General features: G+C 43.1%; 1 protein-coding gene across 2 annotated transcripts in view; it reads right to left on the bottom strand.

Moving 5' to 3' along the window:
- Positions 1 to 3,776: 3,776 nt before the first annotated feature.
- Positions 3,777 to 25,418, bottom strand: part of MFSD14A (major facilitator superfamily domain containing 14A) — a 60,849-nt gene continuing 39,207 nt past the window's right edge. For both annotated transcript variants that reach the window (XM_056523345.1, XM_056523346.1), the window contains exons 7-13: positions 23,088 to 23,306; positions 16,717 to 16,830; positions 15,420 to 15,491; positions 11,327 to 11,439; positions 8,629 to 8,726; positions 7,044 to 7,204; positions 3,777 to 5,140 (exon numbers count right to left, since the gene is read on the bottom strand). In XM_056523345.1, the coding sequence (XP_056379320.1) occupies positions 4,934 to 5,140; positions 7,044 to 7,204; positions 8,629 to 8,726; positions 11,327 to 11,439; positions 15,420 to 15,491; positions 16,717 to 16,830; positions 23,088 to 23,306 (984 nt within the window). In that variant the 3' untranslated portion in view covers positions 3,777 to 4,933. The remainder of the gene's footprint in view (positions 5,141 to 7,043; positions 7,205 to 8,628; positions 8,727 to 11,326; positions 11,440 to 15,419; positions 15,492 to 16,716; positions 16,831 to 23,087; positions 23,307 to 25,418) is intronic.

Raw genomic sequence — 25,418 nt, 5'->3', positions numbered from 1 at the left:
CACAATGGTGTGTCACAATCATGCCCCAACGTGGCACTCTTAGAAAGGGGAAGAGAGTGCTGCAGTTGCGTAAGAAGCCATGGAACCTGTAGGAACGCCCACACCCCATTTCCTAATGGTGCCCCACACCAGGACTGCTGTCGCAGATGCAAGAGATGAAGGAGATATGTGGGGCAGGAAACATGCTAAGGCCACAAGGTTAGCCAGGCTAAGATAGCGGGGCGAGCAAGGGACCCGGACCCAGGGTACAACCTCCAGGTGCTAGCCGTTGGCAAGAAGGGGTTGACTGTACATACTCTATGTCTGTGCCCCTTTGACACATATGGGGGAACAGGTAGCGCCATGCTCCTGAATCCCCACCTGAAAAAGGGAAGCAAAAGGGAGGAAAAGAGAACCTAACTAAATAGCCCTTACCAGAAAATAATAAAAAAGGAGCAGGTCTGGGGAACTCCCAGACCTGTGTCTTACCTCCTACTGACACTAGCTAAAACCAATATGCTGGAAGTGAGGTAATCCTGCTGGGGAGGAGCAGACTTATTTTCCTAGTCAGCGCCTCCTAGTGGCAAGAGCATATACCCATTAGTATAGGTGTCCCCCAATGAAGAGCGACCGAGAAAATTGCATTCCCTAATTAACCGAGTGAGCTGCGCATACGCGGCAACCATTCATTCTCTGTGCTTTCTTAACAGTACCGAATGCAGCACTCTAAGTTTGTGGATAGGTGGGAGTCAGACTGCTGGGAAGACCGTAAAATGTTATCCCCGAATTAACTGAGTGGGCGGCGCATGTGCGGCTACCATTTGTTCTCTATGGGCTTTCAGAACAGTAACAAACAAATAGCTTTGTAATGTGTATTGGAAGTCCAGCTGCTGGGAACAACAATTTCTTCTTCAAGTTATCCGAGTAGGCTGCGCATGCGCGGCTACAATTATTTCTTTATGAGCTTCCTTAACAGAACCCTAACATTGGGGATAGGTGGGAGTCCAACCACTAGGAACACAGTAAACTTGTATCTCCGAATGAATGCAGTGGGCTGTGCGGCTACCATTTATTCTCTATGGGCTTTCTAGACGGTAATGAACAAATTACTTTGTAATGCGGTGGATTGTTGGAAGTTCGACAGCTGGAAACACCATATAATTGCACCCCGGAGCTAACTGAGTGAGCTGCGCATGCGCGGCTACCATTTATTCTCTATGGGCTTTCGAAACCGTAACGAACAAATCGCTTTATAATATTGGGGAGTGTTGGAAGTCCGGCTGCTGGGAACACCTTGAAATTGCATCTTCAAGTTATCCGAGTGGGCTGCGCATGCGTGGCTACCAATATTGCTCTATGAGCTTCCTTAACAGAACCAAACAGCACCCTAACGTTTGGGATATTTGGGAGTCCGACTGCTGGGACCACAGTAACGGTGTATCTCCGAATGAACTCCATGGGCTATGCGCATGCGCGGCTACCATTTGTTCTCTATGGGTTTTCTAAACAGTAACGAACAAATTGCTTTGTAATTTTGATTGTTTATTGTCTGACCGCTGAGAACACCGTAAAATTGTATCCATGGAACAAGCGTAGTGGGCTGCGCACACGTGGCTGGCTACACTCTCCATTCATTCTCTACGGGCTTTTTAAACCGTACCAAATGCAGCGATCTGTAACGTTTAAAGTCTATAGAAGATAACTGCAGCGGCAGCAGCGCACGCGTGGCCCACTCAGGTGGTTCATTCAGGTGCTACAATGTTAAGGGGATCTCCTGCTCAAATAGGAATACTCCTTAAAGTAGTGTCAGGGAAGGATAGTAGGAATAAAACCAATACAGTATTCTGCAATTTACTATAGTAAAAATTTAAAATCTCAAATACACAGTGTCTGAGCACCAGAATATAAGTGATCCTATCCGGCAGTATAACAAACTGAGAAGGTGGAGGCCGCACGTCCTGTCAGAATTTTAGAATACACTATGACTAGAATTTTTGGATAGAGCCCACTGATATCCAGATGACCCGAAAGCTGAACACAGGCGCTGCATTGATAAAAGCCGATAACGCGATATCTGAACAATGGTTGGAATAAATGGCTTTTTTTTTTTTTTTAAAGCTGTCCCTGCTATCGGCAAGATCTATAATCCCTCTAATTAGACAATGTGAATTCTCATCTATTTGGTATATGACAAAATGAAGTTGTGAGTACAGAGCCGGTGTCCAATAACCTCCCCCAAGTGCTTCCTATAGGAACAAAATAAGTTAAGACGAGAACATAAGCCATGTGTCCATTGTTCTACCCTTTGTGCTGTTTTTGCTGAACGAAATGCCGATATACACCTTGAAAGGATCGGTAGGGGTCCAAGAATGTTGTTCCCATGTATCTATAACTATGTTTTCCAATCAGAGTGCCTCCAGCTGTTGCAAAACTACAACTCCTAGCATGCCCGGATAGTCTTTGTCTGTCCAAGCATGCTGGGAGTGGTAGTTTTGGGGCAGCTGGAGACACCCTGGTTGAGAAACACTGTTCTAACAGAATAGAGTGGCGGACATACACACTGCTGCTCCATTTAACCCTAAAGGACTGATAAACAGAGAACATGGCTTGGCTATCTCCCCCACTCCATTTAACCATGGGAGACACAGCAGCCCTGTTCTTGTGATTACTGGTCGGACCCCCACTGTTCAGACACAACCTAACCTGTGGATAGCTGACAAGTGTTCTTCGTGGTAAAAGCCCCTTTAAGGGTAGGGTCAAATGTGCCATATTTTGCTGATGTGTAGTTTCCCACCCATTGAAATCAATGGGTAGCAAAATCAGCTGCGTATTTTGCTACCCATTGACTTCAATGGCTAGGAAAATTAGCTGCAGCAAAATATGGCATGTGGGATCCTACCCAAATAGCTGTTAGAAAAAATGTTTACTAGCTATTCCTCCCATATACAGTGATCCCCCGACCTACGATGGCCCCGACATACGATAATTTCAACATACGACGGCCTCTCAGAGGCAGCATCAACATACGATGCCTTTGTATGTCGGGGCCATCGCATAAACGGCTATCCGGCAGCACAGACTGCTTCAGCTGCCACCGGATAGCCATTTAATGTGCCCCGTGTGCTCCGGTGTCACTCCCCTGTCCCCGACATTCCGAACCGTATTCTTCGGGCTCCGCTGCATAGCCGTCGCTCTCCTTCGCCGTCATCACATTGCCGCGCACGCCATCCCATCATCCATCGTGATGACGGCGATGGAGAGCGACGATCCTGGCCAGCGGTGACGGTCCGGAGAAGCGAGGACACCCTGGGGATGTAATGACAGCGACGATCCAGGGCAGCGGGGACACGTGAGTATAACTTTCTATATTACTATTGCACGGATCCCTCAACATACGATGGATTCAAGTAACGATGGTTCATTTGGAACGAATTACCATCGTATGTTGAGGGACCACTGTACAAATATAATTGGTGGAGCCGACAGCCATTACACATATGCATGCTCCATTTTGCAGATTGTGAATGTGTACTGAATGGGGAAAGAAGTTGATGCCCTACACCCACCAATTAGAGATGAGCGAACTTACAGTAAATTCGATTCGTCACACACTTCTCGGCTCGGCAGTTGATGACTTATCCTGCATAAATTAGTTCAGCTTTACGGTGCTCCGGTGGGCTGGAAAAGATGGATACATTCCTAGGAAAGAGTCTCCTAGGACTGTATCCACCTTTTCCAGCCAACGGGAGCGCCTGAAAGCTGAACTAATTTATGCAGGATAAGCCATCAACTGCCGAGCCGAGAAGTTCGTGACGAATCGAATTTACTGTAAATTCGCTCATCTCTACTCATAACATATGGCTGACACGTTGGACTTGCGTTAAGGCTTCGTGGTTTACACAGCAGATCTAAAACGTTCCAACAGCATTAAATCAGATTCCAAAATTGTGCCAGGACACGTGGAGCTCTCCCAGACTGGTAAAACCAGCTTCGGCGTAACCTCTCAGTGGTGTCACTCTGTAAACATGTGAGATTTTTTTTTTTTTTTTGCTCTAGTCACCTACCTGTACAATAGGCTGTTGGGGAGGAGAATAAATGCTTGTAATGGCATCATAACAGCAAAGAAGCCCAGGAAATGGAGTAAGCGCGGTAAAAAAAAAAAAAAAAAAAAAAAGATGCATGTACTTTGGCTAGCTTTAAAAAAAAAATAATAATAAATAAAAAGAATTGCTGGAGAAAAACAAAACAAAAAAACACACAAAAAGATACAAGACTGAAGAACCATAGACATAAAAGAGCCTCAATACCACTAGTGACATGGCCGGCTGAGGGCTGTGTCGGTCCTGTGTCCTGGGCAGCAGGACAGCCGCAAAGCTACGAGCCCTTATGTCAGTGTTTCCCAACCAGGGCGCCTCCAGCTGTTGCAAAACTACAACTCCCAGCATGCCCGGACAGCCTTCGGCTGTCCGGGCATGCTGGGAGTTGTAGTTTTGCAACAGCTGGAGGCATTCTAGTTGGGGAACACTGACATATGTATACATGGATCCCCAATAAAATAGCCTCTTAAGCAGCACGTGTCTTGTGCCGTACCAGCAGTCTCACCTGCTGCCATTCTAAGTTGACCTGCACCATTTACATCCGTACAGACAGATTTGTTGTTTTTTTGTTTTCCTTTTTCCAATTGCAGCAATCTGGCACTTAGAAGATTTAACAGATCTACGTCCGTCTTCTCCCGCAATCCGGTCATAAAGTAGGTAAAGGCTGGAGAGATTTGGCCCTGCTGGGATGGAGGATGCAGGATAGCCACGTTAGGCCAGAGGTTGTCCTGTGACTCGGGAGGACTCTCTTGTTGACCTTTCATACAAAATCCGAAATTGGTCCTGCAGGTGCCTCAGCTCCTAACTGAGTGGAATGCAACTACATGAGCAGCAGAAGTCATCATTTTAGGCATTTGTCATACATTTGTGTCCTGCAAGAGAGGTTCTTTGCCCTCCCCGGGGGCTGGAGGACTGTGGGGATGGCTGTGTCCTGCTCCATGTTTTTTCCAGTTGCCGCTGCGAGCGTTCAGATTGGTGTGCTCCGGAATAAACAAGGCTACAAGAAGAGCGAGCAGCACAGAACAGGCTCCGAAGAGAAACGGGGGTCCGGGGATGATGGAATTCTAAGGGAGAAGAGGTAAATGGCATTTTAGAACCGTAGGAAGGAAATACAGCAGGTTTTACATTCTGATCTATATATCCTCTATGGAGGAGAAGCCTCAGAATCAAGCTCTCTGCTAATTAACCCTTACTCACCCTTGTTTGCAAGGGTTTTTTTTGTTTTGTTTTAAATCTCATGCAAGTCAATGGGAAACGTATGTTCCAGCATAACTTCCGTACGGCTGCAGATATTTCGATAATACTTAGTCACATGTTACTTATATGTCCATAAACTGACCCATAACTACCCCCTTAGGTGAAGCAAGTAGTGCTGGGCAGTATGATGGCGGTTCCACGGTATTTAACGGTAATACCCACCCCCCTCCTCCCCCTGGAACTAATCATATGTGACAGTAATTTTTCAAACTTATTAGGGAAAGGGTTAAGTGAATTTTTATTAACTTTTTATCTGCAGTGTTATAGTTCCCACAGGGGGCTATAACAACACTGCACACACTGATCTTTTACACAGATCACTGCAAAGCCATAGCTTTGCATTGATCAGTGTTATCAGCAGTTTATTGCTCAAGCCTGGATTTCAGGCTTGGAGCAATCAATCGACGATCGGACGCGCAGGAGGCAGGTAAACCACCCTCCTGCTGCGTCCTAGCTGAAATGGACATCGCGATTTTATCATGACGGTCCCGATCAGCCCGACTGAGCAGCCGGGATGCTTTTACTTTCACTTTTAGACGCAGCGATCAACTTTAATTGCTGCGTCTAAAGAGTTAATGCCGGGCATCAGCCCGATCGGCGATGTCCGACATTAGCCTGGGTCCTGGTTGCTTATAGCAACCGGGACTCATCGGGTATGATAAGCGCTCACCTCGTGAGGGCGCAATTTATCTGGGGACGCACATATGGACGTTAATAAACGTCCATTTGCGCTAAGGGGTTTTAACCATTTAAAGCGCAGGCAGCCGGCAACTTAACCATTTAAAGGGCCAATGGCTCACAGGAGGACAGGGAGAACATATGATTATTTCCCCAATGTGGGGACAGCCGCTGCGGCTGATAATTCATTCATTCATTCATTCGAGGGGGGAGGGGCGCGACCGGTATTGCGGTATAAGAAAAATTCATATTGTGCAGGAAAAACATACCGGTATATCGCCCAGCACTAGAAGCAAGTATATGGGACTTCCAGTACTTTACACCACAAGCTACATCTCCTATTGAGAGCGTCAGTCCGGCTGGCAAGACACACCCTCCTCCCATGCCACACCCCTTTTATTTTATTTTCTACCTTTTTGTGCATCGGTCTGGCTTGCAAATCACGCTCACAGAGGATATGGGGATGGGATAGGAGGACAACATATAAGGATGAGACATGAGGTTAGGATATGGGGACGGGATAAAAGGTCGGGATATGAGGACAACAGGAGGACACTGCTTCGCTTTTCCTTCCCATAAGGATTAAGTTGGAAGAGCTGTGTTGTATTTTGTTATATTAAAAAATTTGCAAAAAAATAAATAAGTCAGTATTCTACGACACATGAAAACTTTACACCAGGAACAGCTGAGATCAAAAGTAACATTTGCACCAAGTTTCAAGGAAATAACTTCAGCTGTTTGGAAGTGAAGGTGGGACATACATACACTGATGGAGATTTATCAAAACCTGTCAAAAGGAAACATTGCTGCGTTGCCCATAGCAACCAATCAGATCCCTGCTTTCATTTTGCAGAGACCTTTTCAAAAATGAAAGAAACAATCTGATTGGTTGCTATGGGCAACTGGGCAACTTTTCCTCTGGACAGGTTTTGATAAATCTCCCCCATTGAGTACGTACATACACACACAGTTTAGATAGTTACTATAGTCATCAGTAATCCCAGCGTCTACTTATTTGAATGGATAACGCACCTGCTGTGAATGGGATGTGGTTACTTTGTCATTATGGCCCGATTCCCCAATAGGATTTTCATCCAGTTCCACATGAAAGATGTAAAATATGAAACCATACAGGGCAGGTCCAAGTCCATTACATAATCCACGGATCCCTGTGATCATTCCTTGGACAACACCTGCAAGAAAAGAAAATGGTTTCTGCTTCGTTCTCATTAACCGGCCAGTATCTATATGTCTAAAGGGTTTCAAGTCATGCCAGCTGCTTGGACACCGTCCCGTTAAGGTCATGGTCCCAAATCCAAGAAACTAATTTCTGCCGCCTCTTAATCTTTTTCTATATGAAGCAACGGTCCAGGGTATTACAACAAGGTCCCATTCAATATGGGAGAACGCTCCAGTACCGGCGGTCCGGCATTGGGAATCCCATATCCCTAATTTGACTAAGGATGTATGGGAGGACATTTTTTCCTCCCACATGTTGGTGTCCCCGGCAGCGAATAATAAATTGATCCAATTGAACATTATACACTATAGTTATATCACTCCTTTAAGGCTCAATAGAATGGGTCGTTCAGACTCCGATGCTTGTCATCGTTGTAGCGCTGCCAGGGCAGACTTTTGGCATTTGATTTGGGCCTGCCCCTATATCGCAGCTTTCTGGCATGCAGTGCTCGCTTTTTTAGCTACTCTGGCTCAACCTTCCCTATCTCTTGATCCTTTGATCTGCCTTTTTGGTATCTTGGATGAAGAGATATGGACACATCACGTACGTACGTTTTTGCGGGAAACTCTGTTCTTGGCCAGGAAGGCTATTGCTCTTAAATGGATGGACCCCGGCTCTCCTACCCTGACTCAATGGAAGGCTGTGGTGAATGCTACACTGCCTTTCTCACACATAGTGTACAAAAATAGGAAGTGCCCGGGTAAATTTTATTCTGTGTGGGGTGGTTGGTGTTCCTCTCCCTTGACTCAATGCTCGTACTCTGTGACCCCCCTCTGGGACAGTGTAAGATACATTGATGCTATGCTTGCTGTCTATGGTCTCTACTAACCTTTGTTTCTCTCTCTGTGTACGTTTGTCGATTCTTTTTCTACCTCCTTGGATGCGTGGGTGCCTTTCGGGGTTATTTATCATGGGTTGTTTGATGGTACCACTAACTAGTGATAGTATTGGTGCTCCTCGCGGGATGGTATACGATTGCTAATTTTGGCGAATGTTCGCCTTCTTGTTCTATTTTGTTTTTCAGTTTACCTACCTCAGTTGGGTAGTGTTTTATGACTTCGATGTATACCATGTGATGTAACCTGGAGTATCCTGTCGCTTGCATTCTGTAACTTGATGTATGGTCTCATGACCCTTTTCTATGTACTGTAGATATGCTTCGTGTTCACTTTAATGGGCCTGTGGTCTACAGTTATTTACTTTTCAATAAAACGAATTTAAAAAAAAATATGGGAGAACGCTGCTGTACCTTGTAGCGCCATATACATACAGATAGTACCGCAAGCCTACTGGATAATCACAGTGCATGCTATTTAAACTAGAACACCGCAACATGCAACCGCCCAGAATATAACCAAATAATTCCAGTCCACCTACCTTGCTGGTCAGCATCTGCAGTCCGAGACACCAAAGCGCTTACTGCGGGAAACGTAATGCTGGACATTGCTGCCACCGCTCCTGCAGCCCACATCATCCTGCAGGAGACAAGAGATGGAGAAAAGGTACGAATGAGACCAGAAGTATCACCTATATCGGGGGTCTCAAACTGCAGCCCTCCAGAAGTTGCAAAACTTCAACTCCGCAGTTTGAGACCTCGGACCTATATCCTGGGGTTTATCTGGAAACAATGCAATTAGTGTGGGAGTGTATCTGTTGAACGTAGGCAAAGTAGCGATTTCCCAATACCATCTTTTTAAAGGGGTACTCCAGTGAAAACCTTTTTTCTTTTATATCAACTGGTGGCAGAAAGCTAAACATATTTGTAAATTACTTGCCTGGTCTAATCCCACATAATACATCTACTTGTGCCAAAAAGTTAAACAGATTTGTAAATTACTTCTATTAAAAAATCTTAATCCTTCCAGTACTTAATAGCTGCTGAATGCTACAGAGGAAATTCCTTTCTTTTTGGAACACTGATGACATCACGAACACAGTGCTCTCTGCTGACATCTCTGTCCATTTTAGCAACCATGCATAGCAGATGTATGCTTAGGGCAGCATGGTGGCTCAGTGGTTAGTACTGCTGCCTTGCAGTGCTGGGGACTTGGGTTCAAATCCCACTAAGGACAACAATAAATAAAGCATTATTATTATTATAACAACGTCAGCAGAGAGAACTGTGGTCGTGATGTCATCAGAGAGCATTCCAAAAAGAAAAGAATTTCCTCTATAGTATTCAGCAGCTAATAAGTACAGGAAGGATTAAGATTTTTTGATAGAAGTAATTTACAAATATGTTTAGCTTTCTGCCACCAGTTGATTTAAAAGATAAAAAGGTTTTCACCGGAGTAAGGGGTACTCTGGTGGAAAACATTTATTTTTTAAATCAACTGGTGCCAGAAAGTTAAACAGATTTGCAAGTTACTTCTATTAAAAAAAATCTTTACCCTTCCAGTACTTATTAGCTGCTGTATGCTCCAGAGGAAATTCTTTTCTTTTGAAATTTATTTTTTGTCTTGTCGACCGTGCTCTCTGCTGACACCTGATGCCCGTATCGGGAACTGTCCAGAGCAGGAGAAAATCCCCATAGCAAACCTATGCTGCTCTGGACAGTTCCCAACACGGACAGAGGTGTCAGCAGAGAGCATTGTGGACAAGACAAAAAAAATTCAAAAAGAAAAGAATTTCCTCTATAGCATACAGCTGCTAAAAAAGTACTGGAAGGGTAAAGATTTCTTTTACAGAAGTAGTTTACAAATCTGTTTAACCTTGTGGCACCAGTTCATTTAAAAAAAAAAAATAATAATAATAATATATGTTTTCCACCAGAGTACCCCTTTAACCCCTTAAGGACACATGACGTACTGGAACGTCAAGTGTCCGCTCCCGATCTATAATGATCTATAGTGATAGCGGGTCGGGCCCGGCCTCTAACAACGGGATCCGTGGCTAATAGCGCGAGGCATTGATCGCGGTGCCGCGCGCTATTAACCCTATAGACGCGGCGTTCAAAGGTGAAAGTATGCCGGTTAGCTCAGTGGGCTGTTCGGGATAGCCGTGGCGAAATCGCGGCATCCTGAACAGCTTACAGGACAGCAGGAGGGTCCCTACCTGCCTCCTCGCTGTCCGATCGCCGAATGACTGCTCAGTGCCTGAGATCCAGGCATGAGCAGTCAAGCGGCAGAATCATCGATCACTGGTTTCCTATGAGAAACCAGTGATCAATGTAAAAGATCAGTGTGTGCAGTGTTATAGGTCCCTATGGGATAGCAATGATCAGTGTGTGCAGTGTTATAGGTCCCTATGGGAGCTATAACACTGCAAAAAAATGTGAATAAAGATCATTTAACCCCTTCCCTATTAAAAGTTGAATCACCCCCCTTTTCCCATAAACAAAAAAACACAGTGTAAATAAAATTAAACATATATGGTATCACCGCGTGCGGAAATGTCCGAATTATAAAAATATATCGTTAATTAAACCGCACGGTCAATGGCGTACGCGCAAACAAATTCCAAATTCCAAAATAGTGCATTTTTGGTCACTTTTTATATATTGAAAAAATGAACGATCAATAAGTCCTATCAATACAAAAATGGTACCGCTAAAAACTTCAGAAGATTTTTTAATAGAAGTAATTTACAAATCTGTTTAACTTTCTGGAGCCAGTTGATATATAAAAAAAAAGTTTTTTCCTGGAATACCCCTTTAAAACTACACGTTTATATTTTGATTTCTGTCACACCTTTGCATTTTTTAAGATGAAATAATAAAAATAAGTTTTATATAATACAATTCCCTAGATAGGGGTAATTAGTCCCGGAGGGGTGAAAGTCTTGATGAGAATTTTAAAATATTGGATTATAAACCCTGGGAGTCCCCTTTGGGAGATTTAGTTATAGGATACACTCAGATTTTTTCATATTCCTCACAAGAGCCTCAGGCAGAAGTATCAGGGAAGCTGTCTCACCGCCCATGGTTCGCTCACCGCCTCCTCTAGTTTCAGGATGTGCTCTATTTGCATTAACAGATTATGAGCTCAGCGCTGACAGACGTTCCCTGCATTCAGCGAATAACAAGTGTTTAGCAGTGCTGGCTCAATCATAAGCGAATACACCGGACGGTCCTTACCAAGGTTCTGATCCGAAGCCGTACCAGGCCAGCTGCAGTATCTGGAAACCGAGGCCCAGCAGAATTGTGTTCTTGTTTCCGATCGACCTCATGAGCAAACTTAAAACGATTGTCTGTATAAAAAGAACACAAGAAAAAGATATAGGACGCATACATAATCCCGTAATACATTAAGTGATGGAGGCCAATGTACAGCAGCCATAATAGTCCATTGGGAGATTACACTAAGTGGGAGATTTATTTTTGTTGCCCATAGCAATCAATCACAGCTCAGCTTTTCATTTTTACTCAAGCAGGGGGTCTCCAAATTGTAGACCTCCAGATGTTGCAAAACTACAATGCCCAGCATGCCTGGACAGCCGTTGGCTGTCCAGGCATGCTGGGCGTTGTAGTTTTGCAACATCTGGAGGTCCACAACTTGCAGACCACTGCTTGAGTAAAAATGTTGCCCATAGCAGCCAATCACAGCTCAGCATTTCAAAGAGAATCTTACTATAAAAATAGTAGGATAAAAATAGTAGGACAAATTCCCCCCCCCCCCCCTCCCTTTATTCTAAATCCTCATTGTTAACCTGCTTCAGTAAGATGGACGAAGAAGTATTACACGATAAAGTGATGTGTATTGCCTTCACACTGAGTAATTCAAGGGGAATTTACTCGAGTAATTCCTCTTGAATTCTCCGCTTAGAAATAATTAACATCTACTTTGCCATTGACTTCAATGTATTTTACTCTGCACTGTTCACACTGCGTAAATTCCGCTAGATGAAACAGAAGTCCATTGAAGTCAATGGTAAAAAAATTTCCACTTGAAATAGTTTCCGCACGAGAAAATAAATAAAAAGGTAAATTCCAAATGGTGATTGTAGTCCAGGAAAAAAATAAAATAAAAAACCTGTTTCCTCCTATATTCTGCATGGAAAATCCGCATTAATTTCGTGCGGGAAAAAAAAAAATTTTAAATCAGTGGCCGAATTTTTACGCGAGGATTCCTCTCCTATTCCTCAGTGTGAGCGCACCCTTAAAGGAAACCAATCTGCAGATTTTAGCATATATAACGCTTGACAACACTTTATTATAACTTCATATCTTCAATAGAGATGAGCGAACTTACAGTAAATTCGATTCGTCACAAACTTCTCGGCTCGGCAGTTGATGACTTTTCCTGCGTAAATGAGTTCCGCCTTCAGGTGCTCCGGTGGGCTGGAAAAGGTGGATACAGTCCTAGGAAAGAGTCTCCAGCCACCGGAGCACCTGAAAGCTGAACTAATTTACGCAGGAAAAGCCATCAACTGCCGAGCCGAGAAGTTCGTGACGAATCGAATTTACAGTAAGTTCGCTCATCTCTAATCTTCAACATCGCTGGGGCAAAAACGTCCCACTAGGATGGTGAGGATGAAGATTTTAGCATATATTACGTGTTGTCAAGTATTATATATACTAAAAGCTGCTGATTGGTTACCTTTAAAGAATACCTGTCCGCTCGCCTTAATTCCCTGCTTTAGGAAATACTTTTATTCAACATAAAACTATAAGTGTGCCCCCTCTAATGTTCCTTCTGGAAATCTATAAATAAATGGGCAACCGGGCATTGCCATTGTGTCAATACTACATTTTAAAGGGGTACTCCGCTGAAAATTATTATTTTTTAAATCAACTGGTGCCAGAAAGTTAAACAGATTTGTAAATTACTTCTATTTAAAAATCTTAATCCTTCCAGTACTTCTCAGCTGCTGAATGCTCCACAGGAAGTTATGTAGTTCTTTCCGTCAGACCACAGTGCTCTCTGCTGACACCTCTGTCCATGTCCGGAACTGTCCAGAGAAGGAGAGGTTTGCTATGGGGATTTGCTCCTACTTGAGATAGTTCCTGACATGGACAGAGGTGTCAGCAGAAAGCACTGTGGTCAGACTGGAAAGAACTACACAACTTCCTGTGGTGCATACAACCGCTGATAAGTCCTGGAAGGATTAAGATTTTTTTTAATAGAAGTTATTTACAAATCTGTTTAACGTTCTGTCATCTATTGATTAAAAAAATAAAATAAAATAAAAAAAATGTTTTCCAGTGGAGTACCCTTTTAAATCTGCCCAATCAGTACCAGATTGTGTTGGGACACTCAGTTGGCAATCTGTATCTGATTGGTTATATCATTCGGAATACAAGTATTTTCTAAAAACAGGTCAGGAGAGGAGAGGACAACAAGTCCTCTTTAAAAATGAAAGGTAAATGTAAACGTAAATTATGACAATGCAAATGGAATCTTAAAAATGTTACCATCATAAAAATAAAAACAAATAAAAACTTTTGACATATTGCCCAGGTCTCACTAGTTATAAGCCGGAGAAGTGAGTGTCGGCATGCTCCACTACCCGGCTGGCCTTTTTGCTACATAGACTTATACAGCAAAATAGCCGGATTTGATTTACAGCGTAAGGGTACGTTCAGACAAGCGGATGTACAGCGTATTTTCCGCTGCAGATCTGCCGCTGAAGGACGGCTCTATGCTGCCTTTACATGTGCCTGCTCGGAGCGGCAATACGCCGCTACGTGCAGACACACTGAAGCGATGTCCGAGTCGCCGCGCATGCGCGGTGTACTTGCACACATGGCGGCTGCTCCCCCTGTTCAATGAGCTATGCCTAGAGCTGCCGCGATGTACGCAATGTGTCTGCTCGTAGAGGCGTATTGCCGCTCCAAGCAGGCACATGTAAAGGCAGCATACAGAGGTCCTTCAACGGCGGATTCACAGCCCAAATACGCGCGGAAAATCCGCTCGTCTGGACGTACCCTTAAAGCGCACAGCAGCAAACCTTTCAGGCTTATAACTAGCGACACCAGTTATAAAATGGTTTTCACCATCAAAATCAGCAAACAATTTGTAACCTATTGCGTTATTGGGAAATCCTTGTCAAAGTTCACACATGACTTTTATGTCACTGTTTACATCTACCACAGTAGTGCACCTACATTTATGTATTATTCTATATTGTTACACATCCACACCTTTCATCCGGTGGAGGATGCCATTGTGGCACTTGTAGTCCGCTGCAGGCATCCTCCATTGTATGCATTTTTATGCTGGGGATTGACCTTAGCAACGGACTACAAGGGCAGGATCTGCTCCCCCAGTATAAATGCACAACTGCATTTGGGGTTGAGCACCTCCTGCTTTTTGAGACCACGTTTTTTCTTCTTGTTGATTTTAAATTCGCCAAGAATTTACATGATAACTCTGGATTTGGATTTTTCTGTGAGTTCCCACGTAAAAGTTAAATGTGGATCTTCTTGACAAAGTCTTAAAGGGGTACAACACCACTTAAAGGGGTGGAAATTATTATTATTATTTTTTTTAATCAACTGGTGCCAGAAAGTTAAACAGATTAGTAAATGACTTATTAAAAAAAAAATCTTAATCCTTCCAGTACTTATTAGCTGCTGAATACTACAGAGGAAATTCAATTTTTTTTGTTTTAACACAGTGCTCTCTGCTGATATCTATCTGTCCGTTATGCTATTGTGATTTTCTTAAAATGGACAGAGATGTCAGCAGAGAGCACTGTGCTCGTGACTCAGCAGAGAGCTCTGTGTTCCAAAAAGAAAATTATTTCCTTGTAGTATTCAGCAGCTAATAAGTACTGGAAGGATTAAGATTTTTTTTGAATAGAAGGAAATTACAAATCTGTTTAACTTTCTGGCATCAGTTGATTTAAAAAAATAAAAAATAAAAAGTTTTCCACCGGAGTACCCCTTTAAATTCTACTTAAAACAAAAACTGTGAAGTACACTTAGCCTACTCCAGTTAAACACTGGTAAGGTTTCATATGTTGATGTTGCCTGACTCCCTATAGAGCAGTAGTATCAAACTGGTGGCCCTCCAGATGTTGCAAAACTTCAACTCCCAGCATGCCCAGACAGCCGTTGGCTGTCTGGGCATGCTGGGAGTTGAAGTTTTGCAACATCTGGAGGGCCACCAGTTTGTGACCCCTGCTATAGAGCATCGGCACTATTGATACTAACTACACTGGCAGGTAACTGAAATGTAGATTGTGTTTGCAACATGTTTGTTCAGTTTTATTTGCATTCTTCCCACCTGAGCAACTATGGATAGAATTCCCAGAACGGCAATGAAGGCGGCCACACTTTCCGATGAAAATTTCATAATCTGATAGAAAAGAGGGGACAAATATCAATAAGCACATGCTGAGTCTATACATAAATAACAGGACACCACTAAAACTGGACATCCATTGTAGATAGCCGTCAGCCCTCCTAATCCCTCATACACACAGCGTATATGAGCATGCATGTGTTCAAAATAGGGTTTGGGCTACTTTAAAAGAAAAATTCCCTTTCGCAAAAACATAATTCCCCCCCACCCCCCGCTCTGTGCATGTAGAGCTGTCTTACCACAGCATTAAAGGGGTACTCCGGTGAAAAATATTTTTTTTAAATCAACTGGTGCCGGAAAGTTTAGCAGATTTGTAAATGACTTCTATTAACAAAAAAAATCTTTACCCTTCCAGTACTTTATAGCAGCTGTATGCTACAGAGGAACTTCTTTTCTTTTTTAATTTCTTTTTTGTCTTGTCCACAGTGCTCTCTGCTGACACCTCTGTCCATGTCAGGAACTGTCCAGAGCAGCATAGGTTTGCAATGGGGATTTTCTCCTGCTCTGGACAATTCCTGATACGGGCATCAGGTGTCAGCAGAGAGCACTGTGGACAAGACTGAAAAGAAATTCAAAAAGAAAAGAATTTCCTCTGTAGCATACAGCTGCTAAAAAGTACTGGAAGGATTAAGATTTTTTTAATAGAAGTAATTAACAAATGTGTTTAACTTTCTGGCACCAGTTGATTTAAAAGAATTTTTTTTCCATCGGAGTACTCCTTTAAGCTACGACCGACATGCCTCCTCCATGCAGCTCTATGGCAGAGTAGGATATTGTCGGGTGCAGCACTCTGGCTCTGCCATAGAGCTGCATGGAGGCGGCATGTTTGCCGCAGCTTTGTGCGGTGGTTGACACGCCCCTTTCAGAATGAGAGTCAGGGTGCCGTTCAGAAAATCGCAGGGGGTCCCATCGGTCGGAGGGGATAAGACTAGAGATGAGTGAACTTACAGTAAATTCGATTAGTCACGAACTTCTCGGCTCGGCAGTTGATGTCTTATCCTGCATAAATTAGTTTCAGCTTTCAGGTGCTCCCGTGGGCTGGAAAAGGTGGATACAGTCCTAGGAGACTCTTTCCTAGGACTGTATCCACCTTTTCCAGCCCACCGGAGCATCTGAAAGCTGAACTAATTTATGCAGGAAAAGTCATCAACTGCCGAGCTGAGAAGTTCGTGAAGAATCGAATTTACTGTAAGTTCGCTCATCTCTAAATAAGACTCACCTGTCTGAGGTACAGGAAGAAGCTGGAATACTGTCCAGCCTCCGGGAGGTAGGAGAGGAACACGGTGATGCATATGAGCAGAACAATGGAATCTTGGCCGACTTTCTTCAGAGACTGCAAGAAAAGAGAAACAAATGGTAAAAACTTAAAGTAATGCAACAATTTACACAGACGCCAACTGAATCCAGACTCCAACACTAAAGCTGGAGCAGATGGTACCGAGTAACAGCGGAGGAAACCAATTCCAGACTTGGGGAGAGATGAGTAACAGTGTAGGAAAGCATGAGTGCCCAATGATAATACAAAGGTAATCTGTCCCTGGGTACAATGCCCTATCAAAGCTGAACTTGTAAGCACAATATGGCTAGTTACACACTGCCGTTCTGTCGTGGAAGTACACCGGCCATTGCAAAACGACGGGAGTATAGCAGGAGAAGAATTGGTGCATGCGCCTTCTTTTTCTTCTGTTATGCTCCTCTTAAACAACGGACCCCATTATAATCAATGGGACCCGACTGTGCCTGTTGTGACCCGTCCCGATAACAGCCATTAAAAGGCAAAAAAAAATAAAAATAAAAAGAGAAGAGCCTAACAGACCGTTACGGGCGGGTCACAACAGCAGTGTTAAGGCAGTGTCTAAACCTGACCCCCCCCCCCCCCCCCCCAAAGGGCTGTTTATCAGAAGAACTGCATTTTGTTGCCCTGACTCCAACCTTCAACTTTTGCAAGATTAAAGGATTTATCCAGGATATATATATATCAATTGGCTCCGGAAAGTTAAGATAGATTTGTAAATTACTTCTATTAAAAAAAAAAAAAAAAATCTTAATCCTTCCAGTAGTTATCAGCTGCTGAAGTGAAGTTGTTCTTTCTGACAACAGTGCTCTCTGCTGTCTCAGGAACTGTCCAGAGCAGGAGAGGTTTGCTATGGGGATTTGCTTTTACTCTGTGCAGTTCCTGAGACATGCAGAGGTGTCAGCAGAGAACACTATTGTCAGACAGAAAAGAACAACTCCACTTCAGCAACTGATAACTACAGGAAGGATTAAGATTTTTCAATAGAAATAATTTACAAATCCATTGAACCTTTCTGGAGCCAGTTGAGAATGAAATATTATATTATATATATATATATATATATATATATATATATACACACACACACATATACTCTCTTTCTCTATATATATTATCTATCTATCTATCTATCTATCAGAGATGAGCGAATTTACAGTAAATTCGATTCGTCACGAACTTCTCGGCTCGGCAGTTGATTACTTTTCCTGCATAAATTAGTTCAGCTTTCCGGTGCTCCGGTGGGCTGGAAAAGGTGGATACAGTCCTAGGAGAATCTTTCCTAGGACTGTATCCACCTTTTCCAGCCCACCGGAGCACATGAAAGCTGAACTAATTTATGCAGGAAAAGTCATCAACTGCCGAGCTGAGAAGTTCGTGACGAATCGAATTTACTGCAAGTTCGCTCATCTCTACTATCTATCTATTTATCTATCTATTTATCTATCTATTTATCTATCTATTTATCTATCTATTTATCTATCTATTTATCTATCTATTTATCTATCTATTTATCTATCTATCTATTTATCTATATCTAAATCTTTTCCTGGAATTCCCAGAACGCTCTCAAAACTGATGGCTAAAAAAAACAAATTACCTGGTAGGTGTTTGTATCATCCGTTTTGACACAAAAACAACAACTATCAGGCTCCTAAATTCATTCTTTTTCAAGCAGTTTTGTGCATCTACCCCAGTGTTTCCCAACCAGGGTGCCTCCAGCTGTTGCAAAACTACAACTCCCAGCATGCCCAGACAGCCGAAGGCTGGGAGTTGTAGTTTTGCAACAGCTGGAGGCACCCTGGTTGGGAAACACTGGTCTACATCTTTGAATCAATGTGAACAGAGGAGCATGATCCTAGGACAGGTTATCTTGGCTACGAAGCAGACAAATGCAGAAAACATCACACAAATGAGGCAGAAGCAAAATATAAATGTGAGCAAGATGAGCCAACAATATCTGGTCACAATGAACATACGGACAGCACAGCAGTAAGTGGTTCATGATTTCGGCAGAATAAGTGTTTGTGAGATATATATATATATATTTGTGTTGAGCTGCCATAACACATTGAGTGTGTGTGGTCTATAGTTGCAGCCATTTTTCATCAATGTATCAGCTGTAATTTACTGTCTATGCAAAAAACAAAGTCAGCAAAATAATGGTGAAGTAAATTCGTAGGTGCAAAGCGCACAAACATGACCGTAAAGCAACAGAGCTCTGCTGTAATTTACAATATACACCAGGGCGCAGGTGTAGTGACATACAAAAGACTGTCAGCTATAACTGCAAGCAGACGTGGGTATAAAAATGCCAAAAATTATACATCTAAAGCTGGGTTCACACCACGTTTTCTTAAATACAGTTCCCGTATACGGCTGGGAGGAGGGGGGCGGGGCTTAATCGCGGCGCCCGCACTCAGCCGCATTTGGGAACCGTATTTAATGCATGTCTATGAGCCGACCGGAGTGAACAGCAGCCTCCGGTCGGCTTTGTTTTCGGCCGTATGCGGTTTCCCAACCGTAGGCAAAAAGCGCGGTCGACCATGCTTTTGCCTGCGGTCGGCTCACAGACATGCATTAAATACGGTTCCCGATTACGGCTGAGTGCGGGCGCCGCGATTAAGCCCCGCCCCCCCCCTCCTCCCAGCCGTATACGGGAACAGTATTTAACAAAACGTGGTGTGAACCCAGCCTAAGGCCTATTTTGTAATAAAATTTTACAATGACAAACCGGCCAACGAAAAGGCAGGTCTTACATGTAATGCAAAAGGGCAATCCAAATTAGGCTGGGTTCACACCACGTTTTTGCAATACAGTTCCCGTATCAGGTTTTTGATAAACGGATTCCTCAAAACCGGACTAAAACTGTATCAAAACGTGTGTACAAATTTTAACCCGTATACGGTTTGAAAAATGATGTCCGGTTGCATCCGTTTTTTAAGAAAAAAATAAAGTTTTTAACTTTTCACCCCATTATGAATAAAGTTTCACTTGTTTGATTGAAATTCCAAGAAAAAAAAACTGCAAAGTCAAAAACCGCATGGTGCAACCCGGATGGAACCGAACGCACATACAGTTCTGTATGGTTCCTACTGACTCCCATGTTAAAAAAAATAAAAAATAAAAAAATAAAATTTACACATTTCAATACGTTTTTCGCCCGGACCAAAAACCATGGTAGGCTATGGTTTTGGGTACGGGGAAAAAATAAATAAATAAACAAAACCGTACAGGATGCAAAACGGACACAACCGGATGCATCTTTTGGCATATGGTTTTCAATGGAGAGACAGTGCATACGGTTTTCAATACGGCTCCGTACTGTTTTCAGATTGAAAACTTATACGGGAACTGTATTGCAAAAACGTGGTGTGAACGCAGCCTTAGGCAGATTTTGTGACAGATTTGTCCAATGTAAAATGACACCGGGTGTGATTCAACTCTGATGTCCGAACCCTTGTGCTCTCCATTTCTCCACAAATAAAGCAAGCAGAAGTAAATGAGATGAAGTACAACCGTGACCACAACTGTCTGTATTGCAGAGTACCTGTCACCAAATAGAACTTTTATTATAGTGTTCCTTGTGTAATTAGCAGACACTTTCCCATTCACTTGCTTTTAAAATTATCAACATAAATATGTTTAAAATGTAATGGAAAAAAAACAGCCACTAGGTGGCTCTGTTCTGATCCCTGTCACAATTAATACAGTGAGTTTGGTCTCCTTCTGGCCTGGCACGAGACCAAACGCAGGAAGTGCTTTTGTGGCACTGAGCTTGATTGACAGCTTCAAAGAGCCTCGCCAAAAAATGCACAGATTGAAAGTTGCGCAGAGATTATGTGAGGGCGGAAGTTTTACCCCAGCAGGCTTCAGTATTGTCATGCCTGATGGGAAACGACCACTTTCTCCTGATGGGATGTGAGCAAGAAGAATGGTGAGATATAGAGCTTTTTAAAGTTCTGATTTTATTTATTTATTTATTTTTTTAAGGGTGGGGGAGTGTTAGGCGTAGTTGGGGAACATAGCCTGAGTTAATTTAGAAAAGTTTATTTGGTGACAGGTACTCTAAGCTTTCTTAGACATTAGTACTGCACTGAATCTAATAATAATAAAAAAAAAAAATCTATTAAAGTTTTCTAAATAATCCTTATTGTAACAGAAGTGTTCCTGTGTCATGTCAATGCAGAATAACAAGCACAATGCACTTCCATGTGTCCCACCAGTGAGTGTTCTGCCCACACACACGTCTATACATATAGCTACACAAACTGCTTACCTTTAGGATGGCGAGGCCTAGAGGGTTAATACAACTTAAACATGTGAAATAGAAATGTGCAGACATTAGCATCTTACACACCAGAAGGTCTCTGAGCGGCTGCACATATTAAAGATTTATTAAAGTGCAGTCTAGTATGCATAAAACGTATAGAATCCTGAAACAGATCACAGTCACCGGTAGACTGCTGCATGTTTGATCTATTTGTTACATTACAATCTATGTTGGAACTTCAGACCCCTTCCTGACACATATAATGTACTAGTACATCATGAAGTCAGGTAAGGAGTATGAAGTGGGATTAGGAGCAGAGCCAGACACTTACATGCACCGAACCCATGTCATTTGCAGTTTGTATCAAGGATCAGTCCGATGCAATGTGTTTAACTCCCTAGATCAACTGGCTCCAGAAAGTTAAACAGATTTGTAAATTACTTCTATTAAAAAATCTTAATCCTTCCAATAATTATCAGCTGCTGAAGTTGAGTTGTTCTTTTCTGTCTGGCAACAGTGCTCTCTGCTGACATCTCTGCTTGTCTAGGGAACTGCACAGAGTAGAAGAGGTTTGCCATGGGGATTTGCTTCTACTCTGGACAGTTCCCGAGACACGTGTCATCAGAGAGCACTTAGACAGAAAAGAACTCAACTTCAGCAGCTCATAAGTACTGATAGGATTAAGATTTTTTTTTTTTAATAGAACTTACAAATCTGTTTAACTTTCTGGAGCCAGTTGATAGAGATAGAGAGATAGAGAGATAGAGAGATAGAGATAGATATAGATAGATATATATAGATAAGATATAGATATATAGATAGATAGATATATATATTATATTCTATATAATGTTTTTTCCTGAATAACCCCTATAAGTGCAGCATATAATCACTTGTTTGACAGGCGCCGATCCTCTTAGGCTAGGTTCACACGGCCTGTAATTCCGCTTTGAAATTGCAGGCAGAAATTCCGCTTACTAAAATGTATAGTGTAGTGAATGGATTTCCGTTTACAAATTCACACTTCGGAATTTGTGAACGGAATATCCGCTTGGAAATTTCCGCCTGAAGAATGGCGTTGCTCATTCTTCAGGCGGAAATACTTGCGGTACACATTGCAGTCTATTGGAGACTGCAGTGTCCGTGCGGTCCTAGCGCCGACTAATTTAGTCAGCGCTGGCCCCACTCGGAGTCTCCGGGCGGAAGTTTTCTGCCCGGAGATTCCGTAGTCTGAACCTAGCCTTTAGGGTACCAATGTGGAAGTTTTAACATGGATCTATAATCTTAAACACGCTCTCCTATATACGTGCAGCCCATTACAGGAACAGGTCAGTCCTCCTACTAGCTATAGGAGACATATACATAGATACACAACAGCTTGTCAGTTGCTGCTAAGAAGGGTGAGGGTAGTGTGGATTTATTCTAGTATAGAAACACACGGTAACAAGCACTCACCACAAGGCTTCAGCCAAGACTCCGCTTCACATCCTTCTACGGACCCGTTTCCAGACTTACTGCAGGGCGCTCAGAGGCGGCGACTGCCGGCGGTACCGCCGGCAGTCGCCGCCTCTGAGTGCCCTGCAGTAAGTCTGGAACCGGGTCCGTAGAAGGATGTGAAGCAGAGTTGTCTGGCTGAAGCCTTGTGGTGAGTGCTTGTTACCGTGTGTTTCTATACTAGAATATTGCAGTTGAACCTGAATTTATTTCTGGGTCCCAACACCGTGGACCCAGGATCTTAGTCTCCAATAGTGACAGAGCTACATTGGCTGAGAAACCCGGATATGGTTTTGGAGTAGTAGTGCCACTATATATATTCCTTGTAGTGTCCGGTAGTGTGGATTTATAGTTTTACTGTATACTGTTTTGTTTGCTTTTATTACCCAGATAGCCCAATAAGAAAATAAATTCTCAAAGGTTTACGATCAAATAAAAAAAATACACCAAATGTCATCTAAACAACAGTGTAGGCCTCATCATAGACTACATAAACATTTAGACCATGTACTGAAATCTAATAACTTACAGCAAATGGATCTGCCTGCTCCCAGGAAATTGGAGCCCCCCAAGACGCCGGTCTCATTTTCTCTGGCAGAGACTCCGGAACAGCCACCAAGATGAAACAGATGTCGAGCAGAGCAATGGCGGTCGCCAGCAACACCACGAGAGAGTCGCCGTATGCATCACTCAGGTAAGCTCCGATGGCGGGACTAGTGACCAAACTAGCTGCAAACGTTGCCGAAACCTGCAAATTTACAGAACTCGTCAACATACTGCCAGAAAGGAGAATAAACAAGAAAATGTTAAAAGAAAAGAACATACGGTACATACATTTAGGGGTTCCTGGGAGCTGGAAACCTATTGGAAGGGGGTATTAGAAAGACAGCAGCACCTTTGAGGGTTAATCCAAGATCCTGGACATACGGATCTTGAGGACTATACACTACTAAGGACTCCAAGAGTGCTTTATCAAGTCTAAGTGGACTCATCCAGCCCCCCTACCCTTTACACATAGGGTTAAAGGGGTACTCCCCTGGATAAGAGTTTTTTTTTTTTTTTTATCAACTGGTGCCAGAAAGTTTAAAAAAGATTGGTAAATTACTTCTATTAACAAAAATCTTAATCTTTCCAGTACTTATCAGCTGTTGTATGCTCCACAGGAAGTTTTTTTTTTTAAATTTCCCTTCTGTCTGACCACAGTGCTCTTTGCTGACACCTCTGTTCATTTTAGGAACTGTCCAGAGTAGGAGCAAATTCCCATAGCAAACCTCTCCTGCTCTGGACAGTTCCTAAAATGGACAGAGGTGTCAGCAGGGAGTGCTCTGTGGTCAGACAGAAAGGAAATTCAAAAAGAAAAGAACTTCCTGTGGAGCATAACAGCAGCTAATAAGTACTGGAAGGATGAATATTTTTTAATAGAAGTAATTTACAAATCTGTTTAACTTTACGGCACCAGTTGATAAAAACATAAGTTTGCCACCAGAGTTCCCTTCAAAAGGAACTCTGGTACTTAGTCTACATTTAATCTGTTCCTTGTTTTGACACTAAATCAGTGCTTCCCAACCAGGGTGCCTCCAGCTGTTGCAAAACTACAACTCCCAGCATACAGAGTGTGTGTGTGTGTGTGTATATATATATATATATGCAGTGTTCCCCAAACAGGGTGTCTACAGCTGTTGCAAAACTACAACTCCCAGCATGCCCGGAAAGCCAAAGGCATGATGGGAGTTGTAGTTTTGCAACAGCTGGAGGCACCCTGTTTGGGAAACCGTGCCTTAGGATTTGTGTGGTATTACAACTTAGCTCTATTCACTTGAATAGAACAGAGTTCCAATACCACACACAACCTGAGGTGGTGGAGTTTTATATATTTTTATTTAAATGGGTACTACGGTGCTTAAACATCTTATCCCCTATCCAAAGGATAGGGGATAAGATGCCTGATCGCGGGAGTCCCAGGATCATGCACGCGGCACCCCGTTTGTAATCAGTGCCCGGAGAGTGTTCGCTCCGGGTCTGATTATGGTCGACAGCAGGGCAGGCGGCATGTGACGTCACGCTCTGCCCCTCAATGCAAGCCTACGGCAGGGGGCGTGATAGCTATCCCGCCCCCTCCCGTAGGCTTGCATTGAGGGGCGGAGCGTGAAGTCACACGGGGGCGGGGCGTCACACGCCGCCGGCCCTGCGGTCGCCGGTAATCAGTCCCGGAGCGCACACGCTCCGGGCACTGATTACAAACGGGGTGCCGCGTGCATGATCCCAGGGGTCCCCAGCTGCGGGACTCCCACGATCAGGCAAAAGATGTGTAAGCACCGGAGAACCCCTTTAAAGAAACCAGCTCTGTATTTGTAATCCTAGATAACAAGACAACAGATTAAGACTTTTTTTTTGCCTTTGTCACAAGTGTCATATATTGGCTGTTTTAAAAATGTTCTACAATATAAAAAAGATCTGCTAAAAAAATATATAGCAGATGTCTAATATATTAATCTACAGCAGTCAGTGCACTATCACTACCAGCATGTCATCACCAAACCACAGATATACACTGTATAAACCTAAGTGGCTTCCATCATTTGCTTAAAAACAATCACTAAATTCTCAGTTAAAAATGTTTTAGGAATGAAGCCATAACCTTTGTAATATGAGATACGGATGTTTATCTCTGTAAATAGTGAGGTATTACAGCATTGTTTTCCCAACCAGTGTGCCTCCAGCTGTTACAAAACTACAGCTCCCAGCATGCCCGGACAGCCTTTAGCTGCGCAGACATGCTGGGAGTTCTAGTTTTGCAACAGCTGGAGGCACCCTGGTTAGGAAACGCTGTATTACATAAACCATACTGCACTCAGTGGGA

Source organism: Hyla sarda, chromosome 6, assembly GCF_029499605.1.
Source record: "Hyla sarda isolate aHylSar1 chromosome 6, aHylSar1.hap1, whole genome shotgun sequence".
Lineage (NCBI taxonomy): Eukaryota > Metazoa > Chordata > Amphibia > Anura > Hylidae > Hyla > Hyla sarda.
The sequence above is the reverse complement of the archived record's forward strand: the minus strand, read 5'-3'. Positions and strand labels throughout refer to the sequence as shown.